The sequence below is a fragment of the Apis florea genome, unplaced genomic scaffold (genome assembly GCF_048593485.1).
Source record: "Apis florea isolate Af1SG1 unplaced genomic scaffold, ASM4859348v1 contig_2350_pilon, whole genome shotgun sequence".
NCBI classification, from domain to species: domain Eukaryota; kingdom Metazoa; phylum Arthropoda; class Insecta; order Hymenoptera; family Apidae; genus Apis; species Apis florea.
In genome coordinates, this window is record NW_028256565.1 from 2,909,124 (window position 1) to 2,934,568 (window position 25,445).

Sequence of the window (25,445 nt, forward strand, 5' to 3'; positions counted from 1 at the left end):
CGTTTAATTTCAACTTAGAATTAATATTATGAAAATCAATAATTACAATTTATTTTATACATTAAAGTTAGTTTTTTAAAATTTTCGAATTTATTTATGTATTTATTAATGTAATAGTTTATTAATGTCTAGATAAAAAGAAAAGCCTTAAAAAATGATCTATCTCTCTTTGCGATTTATTTTATATAAAAAATCTGGCACTCATTATAAAATTCAGTAAAAAGATACGATTTCTTTGATCAAATGATATCAAAAATAATTTTTCAAATATAATTTTGAATCATTAATAATAATCAATTGAAAATAATCGCGATATGAATAAAAACATTTTTAATTTGTTTTAAATTAAGAAATATAAAATGTCTGTAAATTAAGAAAAAATTTTTATTATTTCAAATTATTATATATTATATATATTATATTTATATATATATTTTATCATATATTTTTAATATATAATAGTTTTTAAATTCTTTGAAATTTTATTACAAATTTAAATTTTATTTATCATTAATTTTATAATATCATTAATCATTTATAAATGTTTTCTTGTTAAAACTTAAAAAACAAATTTATACTATTTTAATATAAACATTTGTAAAATTTCCGATCTCTTTTTGAATTCTGTTTTTATGAATATTTTTCATTTATTATTTTTGATTAATATTTTAATTAAATATTTACAATATGAGATTTTTTTGTTATTTACTTTATTTATGATTTTACATTAAAATTTAATATGAAAACTAATTATCACAAATATTGCATTTTATGTTGAATCGGTAATACTGAGAATGACTTTAACATAGTAAGAGGGCTCTGGACTAAGAAATTCTATTATTAGAACTGTTTTCTATCTCATTTATGTTGTATATAAATCAGTTGTTGACAAATGTTATATATTTATAATCTATTAACATTTTAATAGTAGAAAATAATCACTATGTCACAAGTCAAAGGTATATTAATTACAAAATATTTTAAATATAACTTAAATATTTTTTAAATATATTTTATATCATTTTTCTTTATTACAAGTTTCTCACAAATCTTTTTTGTTTTTAATATAATTTAATATAATTTGTTATATACATTGTTATACACAATGCTTATTGACTTATTAAAATAAACATATATATATATACAATATAAACAATTATATTATAATCATTAAAAATTTGACTTTCTTATTTTATGATTGGATAAAAGGTGGCGAAAAAAATCGTGGATATCGTTTTAATAAGAAAATTAACTGTGGTAACAAGAAAAAGGAAATTGTGGAAAGTACAAATGAAAACAGTTTTGTTTTACAACAATTTCGAGCATATGCAACTGAATTAGATGATAAACATGATCGTTTTGAAAGAATTGTAAAAACTGGAAGAGATATTACTATAGAAAGCAAAAGAATTATTTTTCTTTTGCATACTATAGATAAAAAAAGCAAACAAGAAAGTGTGTTATGTGAAGCTGATTTAAGACTGCAAAATGTTGCACAAAATCATTTCAAAGTTATTTCACAAGAATTAGAAAATCAAGATCCATATCTTTATTTAAAAGCTTATCGCAATGGTTTAGAAGAATATATAGAAGCTGTAACATTTTATCAGTACTTAAGTAGTGGTAACATGAAAAGTTGGTTAGAATTAGGAAAATCACTTACTTATACAAGTTCTGAAAAATCTAAATCTATACAGATTTTAATTACTCCATTTGAATATATCTTAGGCATTTCTGATTTGACTGGAGAGCTAATGCGTCAATGCATTAATAATTTGGCAACAGGAGATAGTGCTAGTTGTTATGAAACATGTAATTTTGTTAGAAATATGTATAAAGGTTTTCTTGGTTGTGTTAATATATCAAATAAAGAAATAAACAGAAAACTTTGTACTCTTAAACAAAGCCTTCATAAAATGGAGAATGTTTGTTATACAATTAAAATAAGAGGTTCAGAAATACCAAAACACATACTTGTAGATGTAGCTACTGAAGAATATATAGAAAGTGATGAAGGATATCAAGTTTATTAAATTTTGTAACTATTTTTGAAATATTTATTTATCATTGTTTTTGTACATTTCAGTCATAAAAAAATAAACTAATTCTTATATGATTATACTTACTTATCAATTATAATATTGTAAAAATAAAATATTTCTATATTCTTTCATCTTTCTTACACTACCACATATATTTATGTAGTTATGTAAAATATGTGTTATATAATGTTTCACATGTACAACATACTTTATGTAAAATTACATAGATAAATTTAAAAATATCCGAACATATTATAATAAAAAAAATATCTATCTCTTAATCAACTGGACATATATATATTTTCTTGTTCACTTTCATTTTTGTCAGAGTACATTTCATCATCATCTGAACTTTCAATATCACTAGGTTCATATTCAGATTCATCAACAGATTCTTCAGCAGATTCTTCTGCAGATGAATCTTCTATACCACTTAAAATATCCAAAGATTGTTTCTGAATTTGTTTATAGTTTCGTTTATTATGTTTATTTGTAATATCTTTACCAGTATGTTTGAATTGTATTTTATGTTGAGGATTCTTACGATAACATTGAGTACCATAAGGACACGTTTTTCTATTATCAGGAATATCATAATCAGGATCATCAGGATGACTAAATTTATCTCTATGTTGTGAATTTTTCCTAGCAACAAATTTTTTCATCAAATATTTTAAATTAATATTATAAATTATAAATTTATATATATATAATTACCTGTAACATTCCTTTCCATATTTGCATTTGTTTCTTCTAAAAACATTACAAACTGTTACATTAGTAGATGTCTTGGATTCATGTCCTTCTTTTGAAACAGGAGATTGTATATTTTTTGTAGTAACTTTTTCATTGTTTATATTTATGGAAGCCAAATATGAATTCTTAAAACTTAAAGTTTTTTCGTTTGTAGGTTTATCATTTGATTTATTTTCATTTTGAATTTTGGAAACATCTTCTGTTGTAGATGAATGATTTATATTTTGATATTCATATTTTAATATAGAATTTGAGTTTTGTGTTTTATCTTCATTTTCATCATATGATACATTATTTTCATTGATAATATTTTCTTCAACTTTTACTTTAGTTATATCATTATTCTTATTTAACATTTTGTTCAATACATTATATTGTAAATTGTCACCTTCTCCTGATTCAGAACAAAGCCTTTTATCATGTATAGTATCTGAATCTATATCTTCATTAGCCTATAATTATTAAAAAATATTCGAAAATAAATTGTAGTAGTCATTTAATATACTGATTTCATACTTTTCGTTTTAATGTATAGTCTTCATTATTTTGCATTTTGTCAGATACTAATATAATTTTAAACCAACATTTCTCCGGTACTAGAGTACACACATCTCCAGGTTTTATCGGAACTGTAACACCTAGTTTAAGAAGTTGCCATCGCGACGATTCGGTAGATTTCATGTAACATGGTGAAACCTGATACTAGAAAATAATATTCCTATAGAACGTTACTAAATAATATTCTATATGAGGTTATTATTATATAATAATAAAAATTTTTCTTACCGGTGTTATTGTCATTTCATTGTTAGACATTACATTTATTATTGCAGCATGTTTTATAACTTGATCATTATCACACTGAAATTTAAATTATACAAACTATATATAAAATTTCACAATTTTTAAAATGCAATATCTTTAATTTAAGCGTAATAAATAAAAAAACTTTTATATAATAAAGCACACTCTTCAAACGCATGCGTCAAAATATATAAATATATCGTTATATTTTAAAAATATTTGATGGTTAAGGAAATTCAACATTAATTATCTTTTTCATATATATATTTTAAATATAATTAAATACTTACTGCAGTTACTACTTTTCGACTAATAATGTTGTTACCTATTTTTAAATCCACTTTTTGCACTAAGTCATTATCTACACGAAGTATTTGTAACTTTTTCATTTCTCTGATTTATTAAATGTTTAGAAAATTATCCAAATATATCATATAAAATATTTTTCATAGTGTAAAATCAGTTACAAAATACAATTTTGTTGCAATATTAAAGGTACGTTACACGTATGTTAAAAAAAAATTAAAGACAAAAAATAAATCGAACATCATCATAGTTAGCTAAGCATTTATCACTATGAAAAAATTTAATTGCCTATAATTTAAATATATATATTTTCGAAAATAATTATATAATTTTGGGTAATTGAAAAAAGAAAAATACACAAGAATAATAACAATTAAATTTTTTTCATTTATAATTACAAAGAATATACATTTTTATAAATAAATCAAGTAAAATGCGAAAAGAATTAGAAATTTAATATTGTAAATTTATGTGTGAAAATATTTCATAAAAAAGTCAACAAATAGGAAATTGATTATTTTTATGTGCATCTATAGAGATGTAATCAGCCAGATTAGTTAATTAATTCAATAAAATATTTCTTTGCACCTTTGTATTATTTATTGTATTAATAATAATATTATAAAATTGCAAATGCAAATTTTTTGCAGATATAAAGAAATCTTGTTCGCTTTACGCAATGAAAAACAGTGAATAATATTAATTAATATTTCAACAAATGAAAATTTTATATTAGAATAGAGAAAACTAAAATATATACATATATATATATTCGTTCAATAATATATATATATGTATATATTATTGAACGAAATTATTATATTATTACAATTAGACTAATAAATTAATCAATAAATTCAATTCTGATCAATACTAATCATAAAATTAAATATACATGTTATTTATTATGAATTTCTTATTTTACTTATAATATAGGAACATTATACAAAACGTTTATCTTAATGTCGTTATGGTTTTTTAGGCCGTATTAGCCGTATTTTTTATACTAATCTTATGAGAAAATGTTTCGATCAAAAATTAATTAATTTGCAAAAAATTGTAATAATAAAGAGTTCTAAAAAATTGTTTATTCAATAAAAAATCAAGATAGTCTTGATTTTTTAAATAGCACCATGTATATTTTTGACTTCATAAAATTATAGCTCATATTACGCTTTTGAATCAAATATTTTTTCATAAGATTAGCAATCTTGATGACAATTACGATAAACACTCTGTAGATTTTGAATTGAATAAATCAAATATCGTTTGGCATTTACTAGACCAAACTCCAATTGTTTTCAGCTTAATAATGCATATCGATATAAGAAAGTATTCAATCTATAAATCTAACTTTAAAATTAATTATTTATCTTACATGATTCATGACATTAGTATAATTCTCACTTTCGTTATTCCCAATTAAATAATTAGTATCAACATACACACGTATCACAGGAAGTTCAAACGAAAAAAAGCGATATTATATTTATTTTTTCTTTAAAAAGTAAATATCGAACATGACAAAACTTTCAGATTCTAATTTACACAATTAAAATTTATCGTCGATTTTTATTTCAAATATTGTCAAGTAAAACTATAATGTTATATTATTATATGTTATGTTATATAATTATATAATATATATAATATATAATTATATAATATATATAATATATAATTATATAATATATATTATTGTAAAATTTTGAAATTTATTAATTTAAAAGAAAGTTATTATTATTTTCTTTTATAGAAATATTAAAACATATCTTTCAAAACAAAATTATTTCTGTTTGTCAATTTTATCTATATAAAAACAAAATTTATTAATATATACATAATATGCATATATTTATATATATGTATTATAATTTAATTATCTATCAATTATAATTAATATAACGTAAAATACGAATATATATACATAAAAATATTCTTTGAAATATTTTTGATCCTTTTATGAAAGAATTACAAAAAAATATTATATATATATATATATATTAATAATTACAATAGAAGAAACCAGTGTTTCTCAATGAATGAAACTATTTTATTATATGATAAATTAAATTTATCATGTGTCATCATAAAATATTATATGAATTATATGAATGTATACTATGATTGATATTATTGTCTAAGAAACACTAGCTTACAAAAATCATATAGATATTGATCAGCTTTATAATAATAAATAAACATGTTTTGAAATTACGATTCTATACTTTATACTATATTTTATCATTAAATAATGAATATTTTTTTAAAAAATGCCCATATAAGGAGTCAAAAAATGTATCATTTTCAAACTGTTTAAAAATTACAACAATACAAATCGTTTTTACATTCTGATTTTAATATATATAATATATATAATATAATAAATAATTTCTTTAATTATTTATTTTTATAAAGTAATAAATAGTAGCGCCATGTGGAATAGGCAATATGAAATACTGTCTATTATTAGAATATTTAATAACTAGTTAATAAGTTTATATTTATTTATTTATTTATTGTAGATAGACTTTCGTATCTGAGAACTATATAAAAATATCTATTCGTTGTAAAAATGATTTATTATTATTTTGTAATAGATAAAAATGCATAGAATTTTATAAACTAAATTCAGGAATACTTATTTTATAATAAACTTTTTCATAAAAAGTTTCGTATGGAGGGATAATGAAATAAAAATCTAAAATAATTATTATAGTATAATATACAAGTTACTCTATAGCTTTTAATTATTTATTATTAATGCTTTGTAGCTCTCAGATATAAAGTCGTCTTTTATACTATGTTTTCAACTAATTGTACATCAATGATGCACTATAAATTTCCAATAAAGCGAACAAGTTTCTCGGGAACAAATTCATATTCTAGAACAAATAAAAAATTCTTTTATTTAACTTATAATTTTATTAAGGCAATTTAGTTAGCAATAATTCGGCTATATTTCTAAATTGCGTTAACAAGAAGTGAAATAAAAATATTGAGGAAAAAACATTGTAGCGTATATTTTCAGTAAATATTTTTTAAAATTAACAATGTAAAAAAATATTTGTTGTAATTAAATTTAAAAAAATGATATAATATAAATTCTCTTTGTATTATATACTATCTAATTCATTTTTTTCGTACATAATATAATTTTAAATAAAAATAATAATCTTTAATTACAAATATGCAAATTAAAATAATACTTAAAGTATTATATTTATATTTACATATTGCTCTGACTGATTACAATAATTGCACTGTTAATTTATGCCATAAAAAGCAAATTATTTCAAATCATGTTTTTAAATAATCAAATTAAACGTTGATAATATAAAAATTTTTAATAATATGTATATATATATATAAGCATTTAGTATTAACACCATTCAATTCAATTTTTATTTTTCTAAGAGGATCTTATTGGAATGATTTAGTACAGTGTATAAGAGCAACATACATATGTATACATATATACATGTACACACAATTTACTTATTACTTTCGCTGAATTCTCTTATAAAATTTGTATAACATTATGAAATTTGAACATCTTTATTGTGTTAAAAAAAAATCTGAAAAGAAAGGCAATTGGTATTATAAAAAAAAAAAAAAACAAATTTAAGCAATCAATTTTTAGACGCTTTGGAATTATCTATTTTTTTAAACAATACTGGAATAATTTTCACTTGGCCATACGTAATATAGATGTCGATAATGGGTATATGGTTGAAACTGCATTTTTGAAGATTGCAATGCACGCATTAATGGGATGTAATCTTCTTCGTGCTTTGAAAATGTATTAATATCTGGTTCTGGCTATACTATAGTACCTCCACTTTCTGCAGGACTGACAACGTGAAGAGCATTTCCAACCTGTCCTATTCCAGGCTGTAATTAAAAAATGCATAAAAATTCACTACTAAAAGTAATTTTATCTTTAAAAAAATTCTATAAATAATTGAAAGCATTTAAAACATAGATATAGTTTCTAGGTGCATTAAAGAATTGTGCAATAATAGCAATATAAAAATATAATCAATAGTAGAACGAGCATATAAAAAACATATTCTATTACTTTGTTCAATGAAGCAATGAACAAGTCAAGAAAACATTAAATTATTATATACACATATGTATACGTACCATGCGATAAATTCTGGGAAGATTCATCCATGATTCTCTTGCATCAGCCAAAGCATGGTACAGAACATTAATCTTTCCAATGAAAGTAAAAAATTAATGTCCCACCGGCTTAAGAAACAAGCACAAGCATCTTCTGATAAAATTATAAGACTGTCACTATAAAAGAAGCAATGCATACTATATGAAAATTATCACAAAAATTTTAACTAGTTAAACCACTATAACATAAAGGAACATAAGGTAATTTAATGATAGAAATGCTTTATGCAAAACGCCAGGAAACTGAATCAGATACTTTAAATTAACATAAAAATAACTATATAATCATACCTAATATGAAATTGAAATTTCAATAAATTTTAAAATTTATATAAATATATATATGTATATGTATGTACATATGGCAATTCAATTTTTTTTCTGGAGCTTGCATTGCATTTTATATAAAACTCAAGCAGGAAGCAAGCAGCAATATTTCATTCAAAGTTTTGCTTTATTGTACAACAAGGCAATTCATTGTTTTCAACAAAGGATTAAATGTCACATCATTATAATCCAGGACAATAGTTTCACTAAATAACTCATTGACTTTCTATCATTTACTAAGCTAAGCTAACACTTTACAGGAAAGAAAAAAAGGATTTAAGGGGCCTGCCCTGTTACAAAATCTTATGGAGCGCAAACAATATTACTCTCAATGATGCAAACCAAATATAAATATATTCTATTTATAATCATACTAATGTACTCGTTTAATATTTATATTGAATATATTTTGACCAGATGATCATTAGGCACAAATATGAATGGAGATTTATACTATGAATGTCTTATATTTTAATTATATTCATTTTCTCATATATCAATCAAAAAAATACTAAAATTTTACATAATTAAATTTTGAAAAAATCTTACAAATTTACTTCTTTTTTCAGAAAATTTAAATTACAAAATACATAAAAGTTAAATATGAAATATTGTATTTCATAATTTATATAGTAAAGAAATATAGATTATAATATTAAGTTTTTCCATTCATAGTATCATCCGTCCGTACATTTCTGTAATTGGTATATAATATGGACTAAATCTTTAATGTATATATCAATCTGTATTCCAATGGCACCTTTTAATATAATGTATATTGCTTTGGATAAAATGTAAACTAAGGTTTTTTTTTGTAAATATAAGAAAGAATATACATTTATTCTCAAATTAAAATTTAAAAAATTACCATTTATATTATGATATGATGCCGCAAGAACAATATTCATTACATTTGTTAGTAAAGATGAAAAATAACGAAATAATTCTCTTATATTTTTCACATTTAATAATTATGTGTCTAAAAGAACATTTTTCATTTCCTAATATAATTTAACAAAGACAATAGAATTGTCCAAAACATTATTGTATTGCCTATTTCATTCATTGAATAATGATAATGATTTTAAATTTTATTTCTATTTATATACAAATTAGAATTCTTTACTAAAAAAATCCTACTTCACAAAATTGCAATAACAATTGAAGATGGGTTACATCATAGATCGTTAGATCGCAAGGAATTAATGTTGGTGTAAGGATTGCTATGATGATGTGGCCTGTGCAGAGTGCTGCTGATGGTGAGAGGACCTACCATGTGACCAGGCCTTGCCCATGTGTAGACATATCCATCTTGACACGCTGTTACGAAGCAATCTTCCCTAAACACTAATTCAGTCAATCTTTCATGTGCCAACTTCTTGCACACCAGTGGTTCTAACACTGGGCACTCATCAAACCTAGGGCACCAGGCAGTTCCTATCAACCTCATAGGATCGTCCATCACAGAACTAACCTTCTTATTTGGACCTACTAAATTTCCACTGACACTGTTCAAATTACTATTTGTATTTGAGTTAGTGGTAGTTTTATCACTACCACTATTTTGCATTATTGTGCTATTAGATGCACCACTACCTCTCATAGTGAGGCTAAAGTTCCTTTTATGATTATCACCTTTACGCTCACCAAAGCCAAGCCCTGCTAACCTTTGTGTCAAAGAATTTACAGTTGACACTGCTGTATTTGTACTCATGCTATTATTACTACTTTCATTATTACCACTCGCGTTTTCTTTGCAATTAATATTATTCAAATTATTATGTTTAGAATTGTTCAAATGATGATTTGTCGTTGAACCATTCCCACTGTTGATTGTTGCAGATGTAGGAAGAATGCTAGAACCTGCTGCAGATGGCCTTTGTTTTGCACACATTGGTTGTCTCAACACATCTTCTGTAATATCCCACAAACACAATTGAGTATCTTGTGACACACTACCTAACCTGTAGCATGTACCACCTGACACTCTTAATTCTGAACCACAAGAGTTTCTGTTTGAATGAATTCCTTGTGAAGTTGTAGATAAACGATTAGACTTCTCATGATAGTGATTATGATTATTATGTGGTAATGTTTCATCATCTGAACCACTGAAGTCTGGATCATGATCTCCATAAGATGTAGTATAAGGATCAAAAGCTACTACGCTTACCCAACTATGATGGCCTTGACCCCGAGCTACCACTCTTTTTTCATGAAAACTCCAAATTGTCACAAGATCATCTTCACCACCCACAACAACATATCTTCCATCTGGAGACCAACATACACACAAAAATCCACCAAAATAACTTCTAGCTGAACCCACTAACTCCATTGTATTATATTGAAATACTCGTAAGAATCCATCTTGGGAAACAACTGCTAAGTTTGAACCACATGGGCTAAAGGCAAATTCATTTATACAACATCCTTCTGCACCTATTACCCATCTATACAAAGGGTTTCTTGTGGATTTTGTTTTACAAGTATATATGGCATAGCCATCTCCTGATTTAAAAGATTGATAGTGAGGAGCTGTTGTACCACATAAAAGTTCTTCATTATATAAATATAGTTGTCCAGAACTATGTGATACCAAGAACAAATTATTTGATCCAGGAACCCATTTTATACATGTTACTTTGCTTTTATCTATCAATCTCTGAAACATTAAAAAGAACATTCAATTTATTAAGAAAAAATATTGAAGAAATAATAAATTTATCTTTAAAAAATAATTATATTCTAGAAAGCAGGTTATTACATTATATTATATTGTAGCTATCGTTAATCAATATAGTTTAAAATCATATAAAATCTAAGTAAAATTTAATAAAATTAAATATTACATAGAATAATTTAAAATATTAATTATGAAATATATGTATTATGAAAAATAGGTATGAAAAATTAAACTTTTATAATATTTTATAACTAATATTTTTATATATCATATTTAGAAAAGTAACACATTCATATTATAGAGATTTAATAAAATTATAGCTAATAATCTGAAAATATCTTTTCAAAGTAATGTTTACAGTAAAAATAATATATAAAATTATATAACTTATCAACTTGTATTTAATAAATAAATTTCTATAATCTAAGGATTGTATTAGGAATATACAATCTTCTTACATAATCAAAAATTTTAGAACAAAATATATATCATCTCGATATAATTTGTTACTTTTAACATATCATAAGTTACCTACATCTTCGTTATATAATTTGCTAAGTTCTTTTTTTATTGGATCTATCAATTGAATTTGTCCCGTAGAGAAACCAACTAATAATGGTGCACTGTCTGCAGTTGCTGTTGTTTGATTAAAATTATGGCAAGTTGGATTAGTTCCTTTATATAATTTTTTATCCACTGGTTTATTTAAGTCCACAGCCTGGAACATTTTTATGTAAAATTAATTTTAAATTTTAATAACATTTTAAAATTAAGATAATACAAAAATATTTTTTGCAACTAATTAAATTTGTTTATTTATCTTTTAAAATAATAAAAAAAATTTTATTTACAATTAATTATTAAATATAAAATATTAAAATAAATATTTTAAAAAAATATATATTTACAGCAAATATTTGCATTAATTATAAATTTTTTAATTGTATTAAAAATATTTTATTAATTAATATATAAGTTATTTATATTAATAAAAATATTTCATAAGTGAGAATTAAATGACATTTATGTTATACTTTAAATCAAGTAAAAAAGTTATCATTATAAATAAAATAATTAATGTATTTGATTTTAGAGCAATCATTAAATTAAAAATAAATTTGATAAATATAATTTTATATGCAAAGAAAATTTTCTATGTTAGGTGTGGTGATGATGCAAAGATGGAGTCTTAGTATGCGTTTTCGAGGTTAGGTTTCGATGAATCCATGCTTAATTAAATATAAATATAACAACAAATACACTAGTTATAAGAAGAGTCTGAGTTACCTTTTTAACTCCTCGATAGACATAAATATAAAGCTCTTTGCCAAAGTTGAAACACATTCGATCACCAAGTCCTTGCGTACCCGTAGGATCCGCTGGATCCGGTAAAGTTACAAAAGACACTCTAACGGATGCGCTTCCTTGACTATTCGTGTAACCGACCCTATTTGGCCTTGAATACTCCGACAAAGTCATTAGCTTATAAGTTCCTTCCCGCGTGACAAACTGTGTTTTCAAGTCCTCCTTCCCTCCTCCATCCAACTGCACAGCCATCTTACCACCAGCGGTGCGACGGAGGAGCTCATCAGACACGAAAAAATCTGCGTTGGTTTCTGCTTTTCTATACGTCTGTTGATAATTCCTTGTCCAAAAGCTTTTAAAAACTGTCAAATATCAATTGGGCAATTTCTTATATTGAAAAATTCCCAAATAATCACAGCTTACCGGTTCTTCATACAACCGCTGTTAAAGGCGCCCCAAGTTCTATATCGAAACTGCTCGTCGTGCATTTACGACCCGCAGCTCATACTCTCAACCTCGTATAGGGTAATTCTGTCTCCCACCATACTGATATTCGTTTTATATTTATATGATAACGAATGTAATGTAAAACTGAATTCGTATGTATACATATTAAATATTAAATAAATAATTTAATACGAAAATTAAAAATATTCATTATTTTAAATATTAATATTTTTGAAAATACAATTAATAAAAAAAAGATATATTTTAATATCTTTTGGAAATATTAATAATATATGAGTTTAATCTAATATTTTCAATATATTTTTAATGATATAAAAAGAACAAAGATTTGTGTAAAGATTGATAAATGATTAATATAACATAATATCTAATATAATTAGATATAATTAAATATATATATTCTAAAAAATATGTAATTATTTTGAATATACATTATAATTTTTATTTTTTATAATTTAATAATATAACAGTGTAGAAATTAAGTAAAATTAAAGAATGCACGGCACTGTCGGCGCCGTGTTATTATTGCGCGCGCAGCATCGCCTACTCGCCTGAATTCATTTGCTCCGACAGCTTGTCAGGAACCGGATATTTTGTAAACAACTAAGCAAAGGGTTAATTAATTTTGCTCACTTTTTTCTTCTTCCTGCATTTCTTCATCATTCTATCTTATCAAAAGCACATGTTCAATTGTAATGGTTTATTTTATTTAATAAATTATGGATTAATTATGAATCGGAAAGGTAATAAAAAGAATATATATTTATTTTGATATAATTATTAAAATATATTATTGTAAGTTTTAAAAACGCATATATAATTAATTTCTTTTTATTTATCACACAATGACTTTTTAGAATATTAAGTTAATGAAATTATACATAAGATAAGTAAGAATTAAAAAATTCACGATAATCAACGATAATTTATCTATTAAAATCATTAGTCACGTGAACTAGATATAGAGAATTCGTTTTGAAAGTTTCTTTTAATTTTTTCTAGTGATAATTTCTTATAATATATATAATATTATGTGATATTATATTATGTATTTATAAATATTTATATAGAATACAACAATAGATTTTATTTAACGAAAACTGATAATTATTAATTATTAAAATATCTCAGTAATTAATCATGAAGTTATTAATTTAAGTATAATATATATTTATGAAAATTAAATTATTAAATTAAAATAAAAAATGAATAATTATTATTAATTAATTAATATTTTTAATTATTTCATTTTCGAATGTCATGTGATTAATATGTATATATATGTATGTATATTTATTAATGTCTATATATATATATATATATATATATTAACCGTATGACATTCGAAAATAGAATCGAAAAATTATATATTTACTTTTTATTTATTTTAAGATATATATTTTATTTTGAAATTATTATATATCTTTATTTTATAAGTTATTATAATTTAGTAATATCTAGTATCTACTATTTAATATAATCTAATATCTATTATAATATTTTTTATTATAATATTTATTTGTTATGATAATAAATAATCATTGAATAAATGATACTAATAATCTGTATCTGTGTTATTTAAATTCTGCAGTCATCTTTCTAAATGGAGGTGAAAAACTTCAGAAATATATTGTATATACTCAAAGTTTGCGAAACGAAATTATTTTGTTATAAATTAAAATATATATATTTAAAATATATTAATTTAATTTAAATATGTATAATTTATATATAATTAAAATTATTATATATCTTTATTTTATAATTTACTATAACCTATATCTAGTATTTATTATAACCTATAATATCTAGTATTTATATATTATAATATCTATAATATCTGTTATAATCTAATATTTATTATAATATTTATTATAATATTTTTTATTATATATATATTATAATAACTTTTTCTTATGATTTTTTAAAGAATCATTGAATAAATAATAATCAGTATGTTAGTGTGTAATTTGAATTCAGCGGTCATAATGTTTCTAAATGAAAGTGAAAAACTTCAGGAATGTATTGTAACACTCAAAGTTTGTGAGATTAAATTATTTTGTTATAAATTAAGTATATATATTTAAAATATATTAATTTAATTTAAATATGTATAATTTATATATAATTATGTAATATATATATATATATATATATATATATATATTCGCACATTAAACAAAAATATTCATGCATTTAAAAAGCACACGTGAGTGAATTTTATCCTTTATTACTTAAAAAAAATAAGAATGGCACATGGTAAAAAGTCATTTCGTGGAAAAAGAAAATTTCATCGTTATAATGATCGACCGAAACCAAAAAAAAATAAATTTAACTTAAAAGATGCAACATATGTGAAAGATCGCGATATTAAAAATAGGGAAATTGAAAAACGTAGACAAATGTTAGAAGAAGAAAAACTGCAACAACAATCGGAAATAGAAAATAATAGCTCTAGTGATGAACAAGAAAATCCGTTACAAAATTTATTGTCTTCATTTTCAAATACTACTAATTTACAAGTGACTGCTATTGATTCTAATTCAGAAAGTGATATATATAGTGATAAGGATGACATTGATAAGAATGATAAAGGAACCAATAATTTAACAATGCAATTCGACAATATAGATGAAAAAGTAGATTTAAGCGATAATGAAGACATTAAAATAAAAGAGGTCGATGAAGAAGATCCAGAAACAGCTCAAGAAGATGCTGGTTATTTAAAAGATCCATTTTCAATTCATCTTCATGATGATTTAAGTGATAAACTTTATGAAGCAGTTTCTAGTGTTCCACAAATTATGGAAACACAAAAGATAACTTGGCCTATTTTAGGCAATCTTATATGTGAAATATCAAAATCTTTTGAAGATTCAAAAGACACAAAAAAATCTAATATTTCTGTTTTAGAACATAAACAATTTGCTAAGTGCGGTACTATCCCTCAATTAATTGATCATATAGAATGGGATAAATTATATATAAAATCTCAAATTCATGGTAATATAACAAAAGCAAATTATTCAAATATAAAAGCTAATATAAATATAAATTCATCTGCTATGACTCCTTTGCAAAAGGAACTATTTTCAATAATAAATAATTATCAAGATTTATATTATCCTGAAAGAACATTTTCTAATGCTGATCAAATAAGATTTGTGTATTGTTTGCATACAATCAATCATGTGTTAAAAACACGTACAAAAGTATTGCATCATAATACAAAAATAAAATCAAAATCTACAAATATAGCAGAAATTCCAGATGAATATAGAGATCAAGGTTTGGTGAGACCAAAAGTTTTAATAATAGTTCCTTTTAGACATTCATGTTTAAAAATTGTTGAATTATTAATATCTATTTTAATTGGACAAGATGAAGGTGGTTCTGTAATGAATAAAAAGAGGTTTATGGAAGATTTTAGTGGTGATAAATTAATAATGCCAAAAAGAAATCCAAAACCTGAAGATTATGAATTGACATTTCAAGGAAATACAGATGATACCTTCAAAATAGGAATTGCTATTACAAAAAAAACTTTAAAATTATATTCAGAATTTTATTCTTCTGACATAATAATTTCATCTTTATTAGGTTTAAGAATATTAATAGGTGCAGAAGGTGAAGAAGATAGAGACTATGATTTCTTGGCATCAATAGAATTATTAATTCTTGATCAAGCAGAATTATTTTTAATGCAAAATTGGGATCACATGATACATGTATTAAATCATTTACATTTACAACCTAAGGATTCTCATGGAACAGATTTTTCTAGAGTAAGAAGTTGGTGTATAAATGGATGGACTAAATACTACAGACAGACATTAATATTTTCAAGTATTCATATACCTGAAATTTATGGAATATTTAATAAGAAATGTTATAATTATGCAGGAAAAATAAAAGTAATAAATCCTATTTCTTCTGGATCTATTTGTCAAATAGCTTTGCAGATTCCACAAGTATTTCACAAATTTGAAACTTCAAGTCATTCTCATGCCTTAGAATATAGAATGGAATTCTTTATAACAAAAATACTTCCTCAGTATAAGGATAGAATTATGAATCATTCACTGATTTTTATACCATCTTACTTTGATTTTGTAAAATTACGTAATTATTTTAAAAAAGAAGAATATAGTTTTGTACAAATTTGTGAATATTCTAAAGATGCAAAAGTGGCAAGAGCAAGAGATATGTTCTTTCACAGTGATGCACATTTTCTTCTATATTCAGAACGATTTCATTTTTTTCGTAGAATAAGAGTGAAAGGTATAAGACATATTATATTTTACGCACCACCAATTTTTCCTCAATTTTACACAGAAATGTGCAATTTAATGCAAGAAGCTAATCAAAATCCACGTTCAGGGTCTGAAAGTAACATGACAGTTACTGTTTTATATTGTAAATATGATATTATGCAATTATCTGCAATTGTGGGTAGTCAAAGAGCCAATCAAATGCTTAGCTCAGAAAAATCTATTCATATGATTATGACTGGTGAATAAGGAATAAAAATGTATTTTAAATATTTTATACAACTTTATGTAATTATTTTAATGTCAATTGTATATTATCATTCTTGATGTTATTAAATATATAAAAATTTAGTATTGCAATTTATATTATTAATAATGAAAAATATTTTATTTAACTTCTACTATTTTATTTAATTTTTTACTAGTATATAATTTAAAAATAAATTAAAGAAAAAATACAAAATGATTTTTTTCACTTTTTTAAAATTTTATCATCCAATTATTCAATTTTGCAGTAACAAAATTATTTCAATAAATAATTATAATTCAATTTAAAAATTTATTTTTGCAAAAGTTAAAAAATTATATAGATTTAAAAACTAATTTAAATCATTTTAATCAAAATTATTAAAGTTGTATCATAATAAAATCTAAGATTCTGATAATAAAATTTGATTATTTTTTTTTCTTTTTTTTTTTTGTTAAAAGTTTTTAATATTATTCTAGCAAATTAATTAGAATATATTTTTGTAGATATTTCTTTGGTTTCTGTACTTAAATTAGTTTGTAAATCTTCAGATATTGTTAACGGAGTACTAGTCGATGACGTTTCAGCAATTTCTGTTAAAATAGTTAACAAATCCTTTTGTTGTTGAGGAGTACTCATAATTTCCGATGAAGAAATTTGTTCATTCGCAATTGTCATTGATTTTGTCATTTTTTCTACCTGCGTTTCTGAAAAAGAAAAAAAGCATTAGTTTTATGAGCGTTCAAATTTTTAATAATAATAATAAGATCGCAACAATTCAATAATTTTAAAATTTATTTTTACCATTTATAACAGAAGGAGTAGGGAGAGAGAATTTTATATTGGAGCATTCTGATTTTATGTTTTTTCTAACAACATCTTTAGGATCCCACAAGAAAGTATAATATAACGATAACAAAATTGCTGCCATGCTAACGAATATAACATAGGCTACTACTGTTAATACTCGCACCAATTTTTGTTTGTGCTTTGGCTCGTAAAGTTTATCTTTCCTTTCATCTCCCGCAAATCGAATTTCATTACCTGTCGGTTTATGATCTCGATTTCCTAATGTACGACTAATACTTGCCATTACATTTTGGGCGCTCATTTTGCGCGGTAACTGCATTCTCAATTTACTTTATTTAATTTTCAATTTCAGAACTATTAAATTAAAATTAAATTTATATTTTAGTTCTGATAACTTCAGTATAACATTTCAATTTTTATTGAGTATTATTAAATATTCATAGAAAAATAATAATTGTAATCATGATGATTCGAAGAAAAAGACTTCAAAAGATTTAAAAAGGGATTTTGAACTAAAAAAACACTATTCTCTTCAAATCTTTTAAATTTATAACTTTTTTAATTTTTTTTAATTTACGAAAATGCGCACTAGATTTTACTATATTTCTTATACTGTACACTCTTATGAAGAATGTTTTTACATTCGACAGGTTACGTATGTATGATCGAATATTTTCAATAATTTTACACTAATTATTTTCGTAATCCATATGTTAAAAATATATACGTAAATTTATTTTTACTGATTTACGAATTTTTCAAAATAAAAATCGTTTTGTTTATCAATGGGGCGTTCCCAAGCGAATATAATAGATGTTGGAAATAGTGGCGAAAAAATATTTAAACTTCACTATTTATTAAAAAAAATATGAGATTTCAAGGATGCGATATCCATTTTCTTATGTTTCCATTATTCTATTACTATTTTCGTTTTTTAACTAACAAATCAACATTTACTAGTAATATAACTATTAAATATGTTCGTCCAATGATATCAACGAGCTTTCACTGCGCAAGTCTAAGAACCTTGACTCATTGTGCTTCGTTTTACAAGCTTCAAGGGTTGCTCAACTTTACGGGATTCGTTGAGAGAAAAATGCCCTTAAAACCGATACGAGTAATATTATTTTATTTCGAAAGCATAGCTAATTATTGAAATCTTTATTCTATATTCATAATATAAATATATCTATTTAATAATATTATATATTGATTTTTCTTTAATTATTCTTAATTAGAATTTTATTTTATTAGATTATATACATTTTAATTAACCTTTTAATTAAAAAAGAATAACATAAAATTTGGCAAAATCGATAAAAATTTTTCTATTCAAGTTATATCAAACACAAGAATAAATATATACATAATATAATAAATCAAAAAAAAAAAAATATTTCATAAGATATAAGTTGGATAAAAATTATTTTAGTTTCAAGTGAAAATGCTTTCATAAAAATGATAAAGAAACGACTAAAAATGTTGCAAATATTTTATGTAAGTTTAAATTTAAATATTGCCTCGGACTTAATACTGTTTTTAAGTATTTAAGATACATATATAGGGTGTTAATATATTCGTGGGTCCATTCTAAAGTAAAACAAATAAAAGTTCATATATAAAAATATCGATTGAGATTTATTTATTAAATTATTTATTAAACAAGCAATTTAAGTTTGCATTAGATAAAGCAAAATGGGAATAAAATGCTACAACAGTGTAGCGAAGACAGAATGGCTTACTCTATTTTCGTCTTGCTTTGTCTAATGCAAACTTCAATTAATTCAATTTATAATTTAATAATCTACATTTTTGTATACCAATTTTTGTGCTTATTTTATAATCAATATCTCCACGAAAAATGTTCCACGAATATTATATTAATACCCTGTATACGTTATATTCATATTTCATGGATATAATTCGAAGGTTACAAATATCAAGAATAGGTGTTGCTAATATCAGAGCCTATAAACTTTAGTTAAAGCTTAAACAAGATTTTCGTTTCGTTTTCGAAGGTAAGGCGACTTTGACAACGTTCTCGTTTTACAGAGGAGGCACTCCTTTATTTTAATAGCATTATTCTTCGATCATTCCTTGACAAACATAGTTTCGATTAATGATCATTATTCAATAGAAGTTTTACATATCTTAAAAAAAAAAAATAATAATAATAATAATAATAACAGCGTACAGAAAAAGAATAATATATTGTGTTTTTTTTTTTTAATTTATATGTGTATTATTTTATAGATAAAATTATTTAAATTGAAAAAAGTTTATATAATATATTTGTTCATAGAAAATATAATCTTTAAAAAGATATAGCATTAAAGAAGCCATAATAGATCAACTGATCCTATTCTGGTCATTACGCGAGCAATACGGATAATCATTATAAGTCAATTATTACTTTTTTCGATTACTTTTTTTTCTAAGGTTTTATTTAATTTTTTTTTAATAAAATATTATATTTTTCTTTAGGTAAGCGTATAGATATCAGTGTATGTTAGCACACAAAATAAAATTAATGATATTTTTCAGTTAAATATAATAAATTACGAAATTATTATCAATATTATATATTTAAAGTTAAATAAAAAAAAAAAAATTAAAAAATCAAACATAAAAGATAAAAAGATTGATTTACCTTTGAATTTTAACGCGAAATCTGCTAATTTCATTAATGATCGCTCGTATTGTAGACGATTTGCAAATTCGAAATTGGAAGAATCTGTACTGATTCTTTCCAGTCTGTTCAAATTGATCGCAGGTTTCACATTATATTCAAGATTTTCTTTATTTTCTTGAATATCACGATTTTTTTTATCCGTTACAAATCCTTCATCGAATGAATTATCTCTTAAATATCGAGTCATTTTGTCTTTTTCTTTTTTTTTATCAAATGTTTCCATTCTTCTTATAAAATTAGATGGAATATTTTTTTTGTATTGTTTTTGATTTTCAGCAGTTTTTTTCGTCAAATCGTTCAATGGAAAATTATCTCGAGATGATTCAAGATACAAGGAGTAATTTCTAACAGTTGTAAAATGATCGCGTTTCGCTTCATCTCCAGGAATAGTCGGAGATTCCAATGTCTGGGATGTACCATTATTACTAAATATACGATTCATAATTTTAGAGGAATGTCTTGCATCTTTTTCGCTTGATTTTTTCGTCAAGTTTGACGTATTTTCTTTTTCAAACGAACTGTAATTAAAGAAATTAGAACTCGTCCAGTTTTCTCGAGCAAAAGAATTCGAATCATTGATTCTATTTTGTAAAGATTCAATTAAAGAGTTTCTCAATAGGATCAAAGATTCGTTCAATTTTTCATCAGGCGTTTTCATGTAATCGTAATTATGGAAAAGATTTTTTTTGCCGGTACGACCGGAAAGCGAATGTTTGTCGTTAGATTCTTTTGCAGATTCGTTTTCTAAAATTATTCGATCGCTTAATAAGAATTGCATTTCGGGTTCGGATAAAAATTGAATCGGTTTATGTAGAAGCCTTGGATCTGGAGGTTTCCAAAGAATTAAATAATATGCACTTAAGGCAATGGCTACGAAACTTACTGAGAACATGTAAGCCATTACAGTGAATAAACGTATTATTTTCTTGCTACCTCGATTTTCAAAAATATCCGCATTTTCATTCTTTCCCGGAGATTTATTTCCTCCACCAGCCTCTTGAGGACCACCATCACTACTCTCCTCTTTACTCATTGTTACTTTCTTTTTATGATAATGAACTTTAGAAAATTAAATTTCTGATCGAATTGCTTTTAATTGTTTACCAATTTCTTTTCTAATCATTCTCGTTTCTATTTTTTATCCTTATTAAGATCTTATTTTTTTTATCCTCATTATCATCGTCATCTTGAAGGAATACGAATTTTACATTTCACAGTAGTTTAAAATAAAAATTCCACCGAATATGTTCACTCGTGCAATGAAACCGATCTTTCGTTGATACTTTGTATTTTCCATTAATTTAATTTCAATTACACGTAAATGTAGATTTTGCAATTAATTTTTATTTTTTAATTAATATCTAATAAATTTTTGTTTTATTATACACAAACAAAAATAAGAAAATTTTATTTTACAAAATAGAATATGAAAGAGAATATATTGTAGGATGCGCTTCGGCAGCGAAAGCTCGTAAGACTGCAATTCTGAACAAACGTTCGTAGAAAAGTTCCTTCCTTTGCCACGTGTTTGAACCACGCGCAAGCGTCCTTAAGCCGTACTACGTATTAGCGGTGATTATATTTTCCAGTGGTAATTTATTAGAGATCTAAGTGTTTATTCAGTTATATTATCATAAAATTAAATATATTATTGATTAACATATTGTTGCCAAATATTCGAAGACTTGGATTTTGGATCGTCCCAAACGTTAGGATCTTTTTGGATTAACCAATTTTCGAAAAATTCAGAATTTTCTTGTTGCTTCTCCGATACTTTCTCCTTATTTTGTTCATTTTTCAATATTGGTTTCTCTAACACTACTGTTTCTGATGATTTCGACGATTTTTTGCTGGTCCATGTATAAACCAATTTTTCATCTTCTTGATCGTGTAAAATATTTTTATTGTACGATTGCGAAGACGATTGTTTTATATTGTTACAACTACATATCTCTAAGGAGGTGTTAACAGCGATTGAATTTTTTTCGAATTGGTTATTATCGAAAGTTTTTATTTTATGACTATCATTTTGAAATTGTTTCGTAAGATTCTAACAAGAAAATTTTTATAATTATTTTATACATTATTTATAAATAATTTTTTTTTTTTTAATATATAAAATATAGAATTATTATACCTCGGAATTTGATTGCACCGATGAATTATGGGTATTTGATTCTCGAAATGGTTGTCGAGAGTTTTCGTCCATTCTAGGATTTGGTGCGTATGATAAATTTGGGACGCATTGTTGATTGTTCAAAATTGTGAAAATTTGCGTCAACAAATCATTTGAACCTTCAAAATGGGGAATTGTTGTTTGAACACTTTGTCGTGCGATCAATGAATTTAACGCGGGCATCAATGCCGGAGCGTAAAGTAACACTGCGAGTCTGTCGAGTGAAAAGAAACATGAAGATGATCAAAATTTATCTTTCTTATTTTCTTATTTATTTTTATACCTTAATAATTGAATGGTAAAACCATTGGGATCTAACATGGAATTCCAGGTAGATGGTTGCGTCATAGGTGTATAAGCGGTATGAACATTGCTACGTGGAGTCGGAATTCTTTTATGCATTTCTTTCTTTTGTTTTTGAACAATTCGCGTAAATTGCCTCGACGAATCGTTTGCACGTGTTCTTCCATACGGTAACTTCTTCGTGTAATTGTTCCAATAATTACGATTACCTAGAAATATTTCACGAATACCAAAAAAAAAAAAAAAAAGTACCAAAATTATTTCTTCATATTATATTATATATTCGTAATTATAAAAAATTCAATTTTTTTGAACATACACTTTTCTTCAGAATTGATATTCTGTTGTTGGCAGTGAGATGTGGATTGATCGGAAATATCATTATTAAATTTTGAAGCCATTATTGGTTGAAATTCTGATGTATTTACAGCGGGTTTAGTCTGTGTACAATCTTCGTGTTTAACATCGAAGTCAGTATAGTTCGACGTTTCCGGTTCGTGTTTCTTGTCAAAGCTTTGGCATATTTCCATCGACGTCTTTTCGCCGTTAATAATTATAATAATTTTGAATCATTTATAAAATAAAATAAATTAATAAGTTTTTATTAATAATGATTAAAAACTGATAAAAAAATTTGATCGTATGATCTTAACCTACTTTCCGAGTTTCAAACGGATTGAAATATTTTTTCGAATTTCCAAAAATAATTTTAGATTCATCAGAATCTAATTTATCTGCAGCTTTATGAATATCAACGTTTATCTACAAATATATTATAAAAAGTACATATATATATCTTATATTATCAAATATCTTCGATATCATTTTAATTACTTTAGATTCAGCTTGTTTGTGTTTTGATAGATCATTTAATTGAATTGAATCTTGTGGAAGAATCACAGCTATATTATGCATTGAACAAACAGTGGTTGAATTGCTAGCTAATGATCTTGGTTGAAATGTATTGCTATCAGGCTCTTTTATAGGATAAATATCATTCTGTAAATTCTAAAAAAAATAGAGATATATTAGAAAATTAGAAAATTAAATAAGAAATATTTAACGTTTTGTTATTCTTTTTTGGGCGAATACCTGTGAGGAAATCCTATGTTTCATCCAATCTGAGTCAGTCAAAGTTTTTCTGATTGAATTTTCTTTATTTCTTTTCATAATATAATGTTTCCTTCTTGATGAAACGTTAATTTGCTCTGGATTCTTTTTGTATTGACTTTTCGAGGAAGTTCCAAGAAAATGACCATATTTTGTGAGGGAACATTCGTTCCAATTTACGTCTGTTTGTGCCTTTGGAAAAATAAAGTTAAATGAAATAAAGTAAAAAAAAAAAAAAAAATTTATTATTAAACAGCTAATAAAATATTGATAGTTAAAATACCGATTGATGTACGGCATTGGTATTACGCGATATTACTGGGATTAACATTCTTGCTCGTGTTAATTCCCTTTCCATAAATAAATATCTTTCTTTCATTTGTCTTATATATTCCAATAAATATCGATTAGATATATTTCCACGATTACTAAAATATAATTAATAATTTATTATACATTTTCTTGAATAAATAATTCGTCTAATTTAATAGATCAAATCAATTTTTTGTTTTATATATATAGATATATATAAAACTAACGTTTGAAAATATAGATTATTTAGATTATTTGGTTGAACATGATCATCGTCGATAAAGATGAAATTTAAATCGAGCATTAGTCCATCATTTCTTAAATATGGTACGCTTATTAGTTCAGTAAATGGTATTCCATGTCCTTGACTTGGAGATAATTGTCGAATATAATCATTACGTCTTTCATCGTGTTGATTATCTACAGGCTTTAAGAAAATTTGTCGTCCAAACATACTTGTTAATTTTATAGAAATAAATTCACAATAAATTTTGACAAATTTTAACTATGATCAAAATTAATATAACCGTTCATTTAGGTTGTGTTCTCCATCGTATATTGTGTTTTGTTTTTTTCTTTTTTCTTTTTTTTTTACATTGCAAGTGAAACTTGCGAACATCGATCTAAGATTTATTTCTATTG

At 24.1% G+C, this 25,445-nt stretch overlaps 6 protein-coding genes and 1 long non-coding RNA gene across 17 annotated transcripts; 3 read left to right on the forward strand and 4 right to left on the reverse strand.

Annotated features, from left to right (window-relative positions):
* The first annotated feature begins 796 nt into the window (after positions 1–796).
* Positions 797–2,323, forward strand: Trax (Translin associated factor X). Its single transcript, XM_012490841.3, has 2 exons — positions 797–959; positions 1,210–2,323. Exons 1-2 carry the CDS (start codon positions 944–946, stop codon positions 2,031–2,033), a joined length of 840 nt encoding a protein of 279 aa, XP_012346295.1. The 5' UTR covers positions 797–943; the 3' UTR covers positions 2,034–2,323.
* LOC100870514 (uncharacterized) lies at positions 2,026–4,412 on the reverse strand. 4 transcript variants are annotated; one of them, XM_086904415.1, is made up of 6 exons: positions 3,893–4,412; positions 3,585–3,659; positions 3,315–3,500; positions 2,760–3,250; positions 2,548–2,687; positions 2,026–2,474 (listed from the first exon to the last, which is right to left on the reverse strand). In XM_086904415.1, exons 1-6 carry the CDS (start codon positions 3,989–3,991, stop codon positions 2,467–2,469), a joined length of 999 nt encoding a protein of 332 aa, XP_086760541.1. In that variant the 5' UTR covers positions 3,992–4,412; the 3' UTR covers positions 2,026–2,466. The 4 variants fall into 4 exon arrangements, with proteins under 4 accessions (XP_086760541.1, XP_086760543.1, XP_003696416.2 ...); XM_086904417.1 differs by having other exon boundaries at positions 3,315–3,494; positions 3,893–4,180; XM_003696368.4 differs by having other exon boundaries at positions 2,026–2,687.
* A 2,382-nt stretch (positions 4,413–6,794) lies between these two features.
* On the reverse strand, positions 6,795–12,955 carry LOC100869077 (WD repeat-containing protein 20). 7 transcript variants are annotated; one of them, XR_015291016.1, is made up of 6 exons: positions 12,838–12,917; positions 12,397–12,766; positions 11,645–11,827; positions 9,697–11,088; positions 7,611–7,802; positions 7,237–7,486 (listed from the first exon to the last, which is right to left on the reverse strand). XR_015291016.1 is itself a non-coding variant. In XM_086904414.1 (6 exons), exons 1-6 carry the CDS (start codon positions 12,900–12,902, stop codon positions 7,731–7,733), a joined length of 2,154 nt encoding a protein of 717 aa, XP_086760540.1. In that variant the 5' UTR covers positions 12,903–12,917. The 7 variants fall into 7 exon arrangements, 6 of the variants coding, with proteins under 6 accessions (XP_086760539.1, XP_012346200.1, XP_086760540.1 ...); XM_086904414.1 differs by lacking the exon at positions 7,237–7,486 and adding an exon at positions 8,058–8,129 and having other exon boundaries at positions 7,731–7,802; XM_086904413.1 differs by having other exon boundaries at positions 6,795–7,802; positions 12,397–12,776; positions 12,838–12,955.
* On the forward strand, positions 7,620–9,264 carry LOC105736380 (uncharacterized). The gene is made up of 3 exons (XR_015291017.1): positions 7,620–7,839; positions 7,900–8,297; positions 8,684–9,264. It is a non-coding gene; the product is annotated as an uncharacterized LOC105736380 (long non-coding RNA).
* Positions 12,956–15,031: 2,076 nt separating the features above from the next.
* LOC105736378 (U3 small nucleolar RNA-associated protein 25 homolog) lies at positions 15,032–17,513 on the forward strand. The gene has a single exon (XM_012490744.3). The coding sequence runs from the start codon at positions 15,132–15,134 to the stop codon at positions 17,400–17,402; it is 2,271 nt and encodes a 756-aa protein (XP_012346198.2). The 5' UTR covers positions 15,032–15,131; the 3' UTR covers positions 17,403–17,513.
* LOC105736379 (uncharacterized) lies at positions 17,400–22,508 on the reverse strand. Of its 2 annotated transcripts, none has more exons than XM_012490749.3 (2): positions 20,861–22,508; positions 17,400–18,107 (listed from the first exon to the last, which is right to left on the reverse strand). In XM_012490749.3, the coding sequence occupies exons 1-2, from the start codon at positions 21,933–21,935 to the stop codon at positions 17,884–17,886; spliced, it is 1,299 nt and encodes a 432-aa protein (XP_012346203.1). In that variant the 5' UTR covers positions 21,936–22,508; the 3' UTR covers positions 17,400–17,883. The 2 variants fall into 2 exon arrangements, with proteins under 2 accessions (XP_012346203.1, XP_086760545.1); XM_086904419.1 differs by lacking the exon at positions 17,400–18,107 and adding an exon at positions 19,323–20,306 and having other exon boundaries at positions 20,861–22,383.
* LOC100869399 (uncharacterized) lies at positions 22,227–25,428 on the reverse strand. Its single transcript, XM_012490748.3, has 9 exons — positions 25,031–25,428; positions 24,775–24,919; positions 24,474–24,683; positions 24,216–24,389; positions 24,039–24,143; positions 23,701–23,917; positions 23,362–23,590; positions 23,040–23,292; positions 22,227–22,952 (listed from the first exon to the last, which is right to left on the reverse strand). Exons 1-9 carry the CDS (start codon positions 25,255–25,257, stop codon positions 22,551–22,553), a joined length of 1,962 nt encoding a protein of 653 aa, XP_012346202.2. The 5' UTR covers positions 25,258–25,428; the 3' UTR covers positions 22,227–22,550.
* Positions 25,429–25,445: the final 17 nt, after the last annotated feature.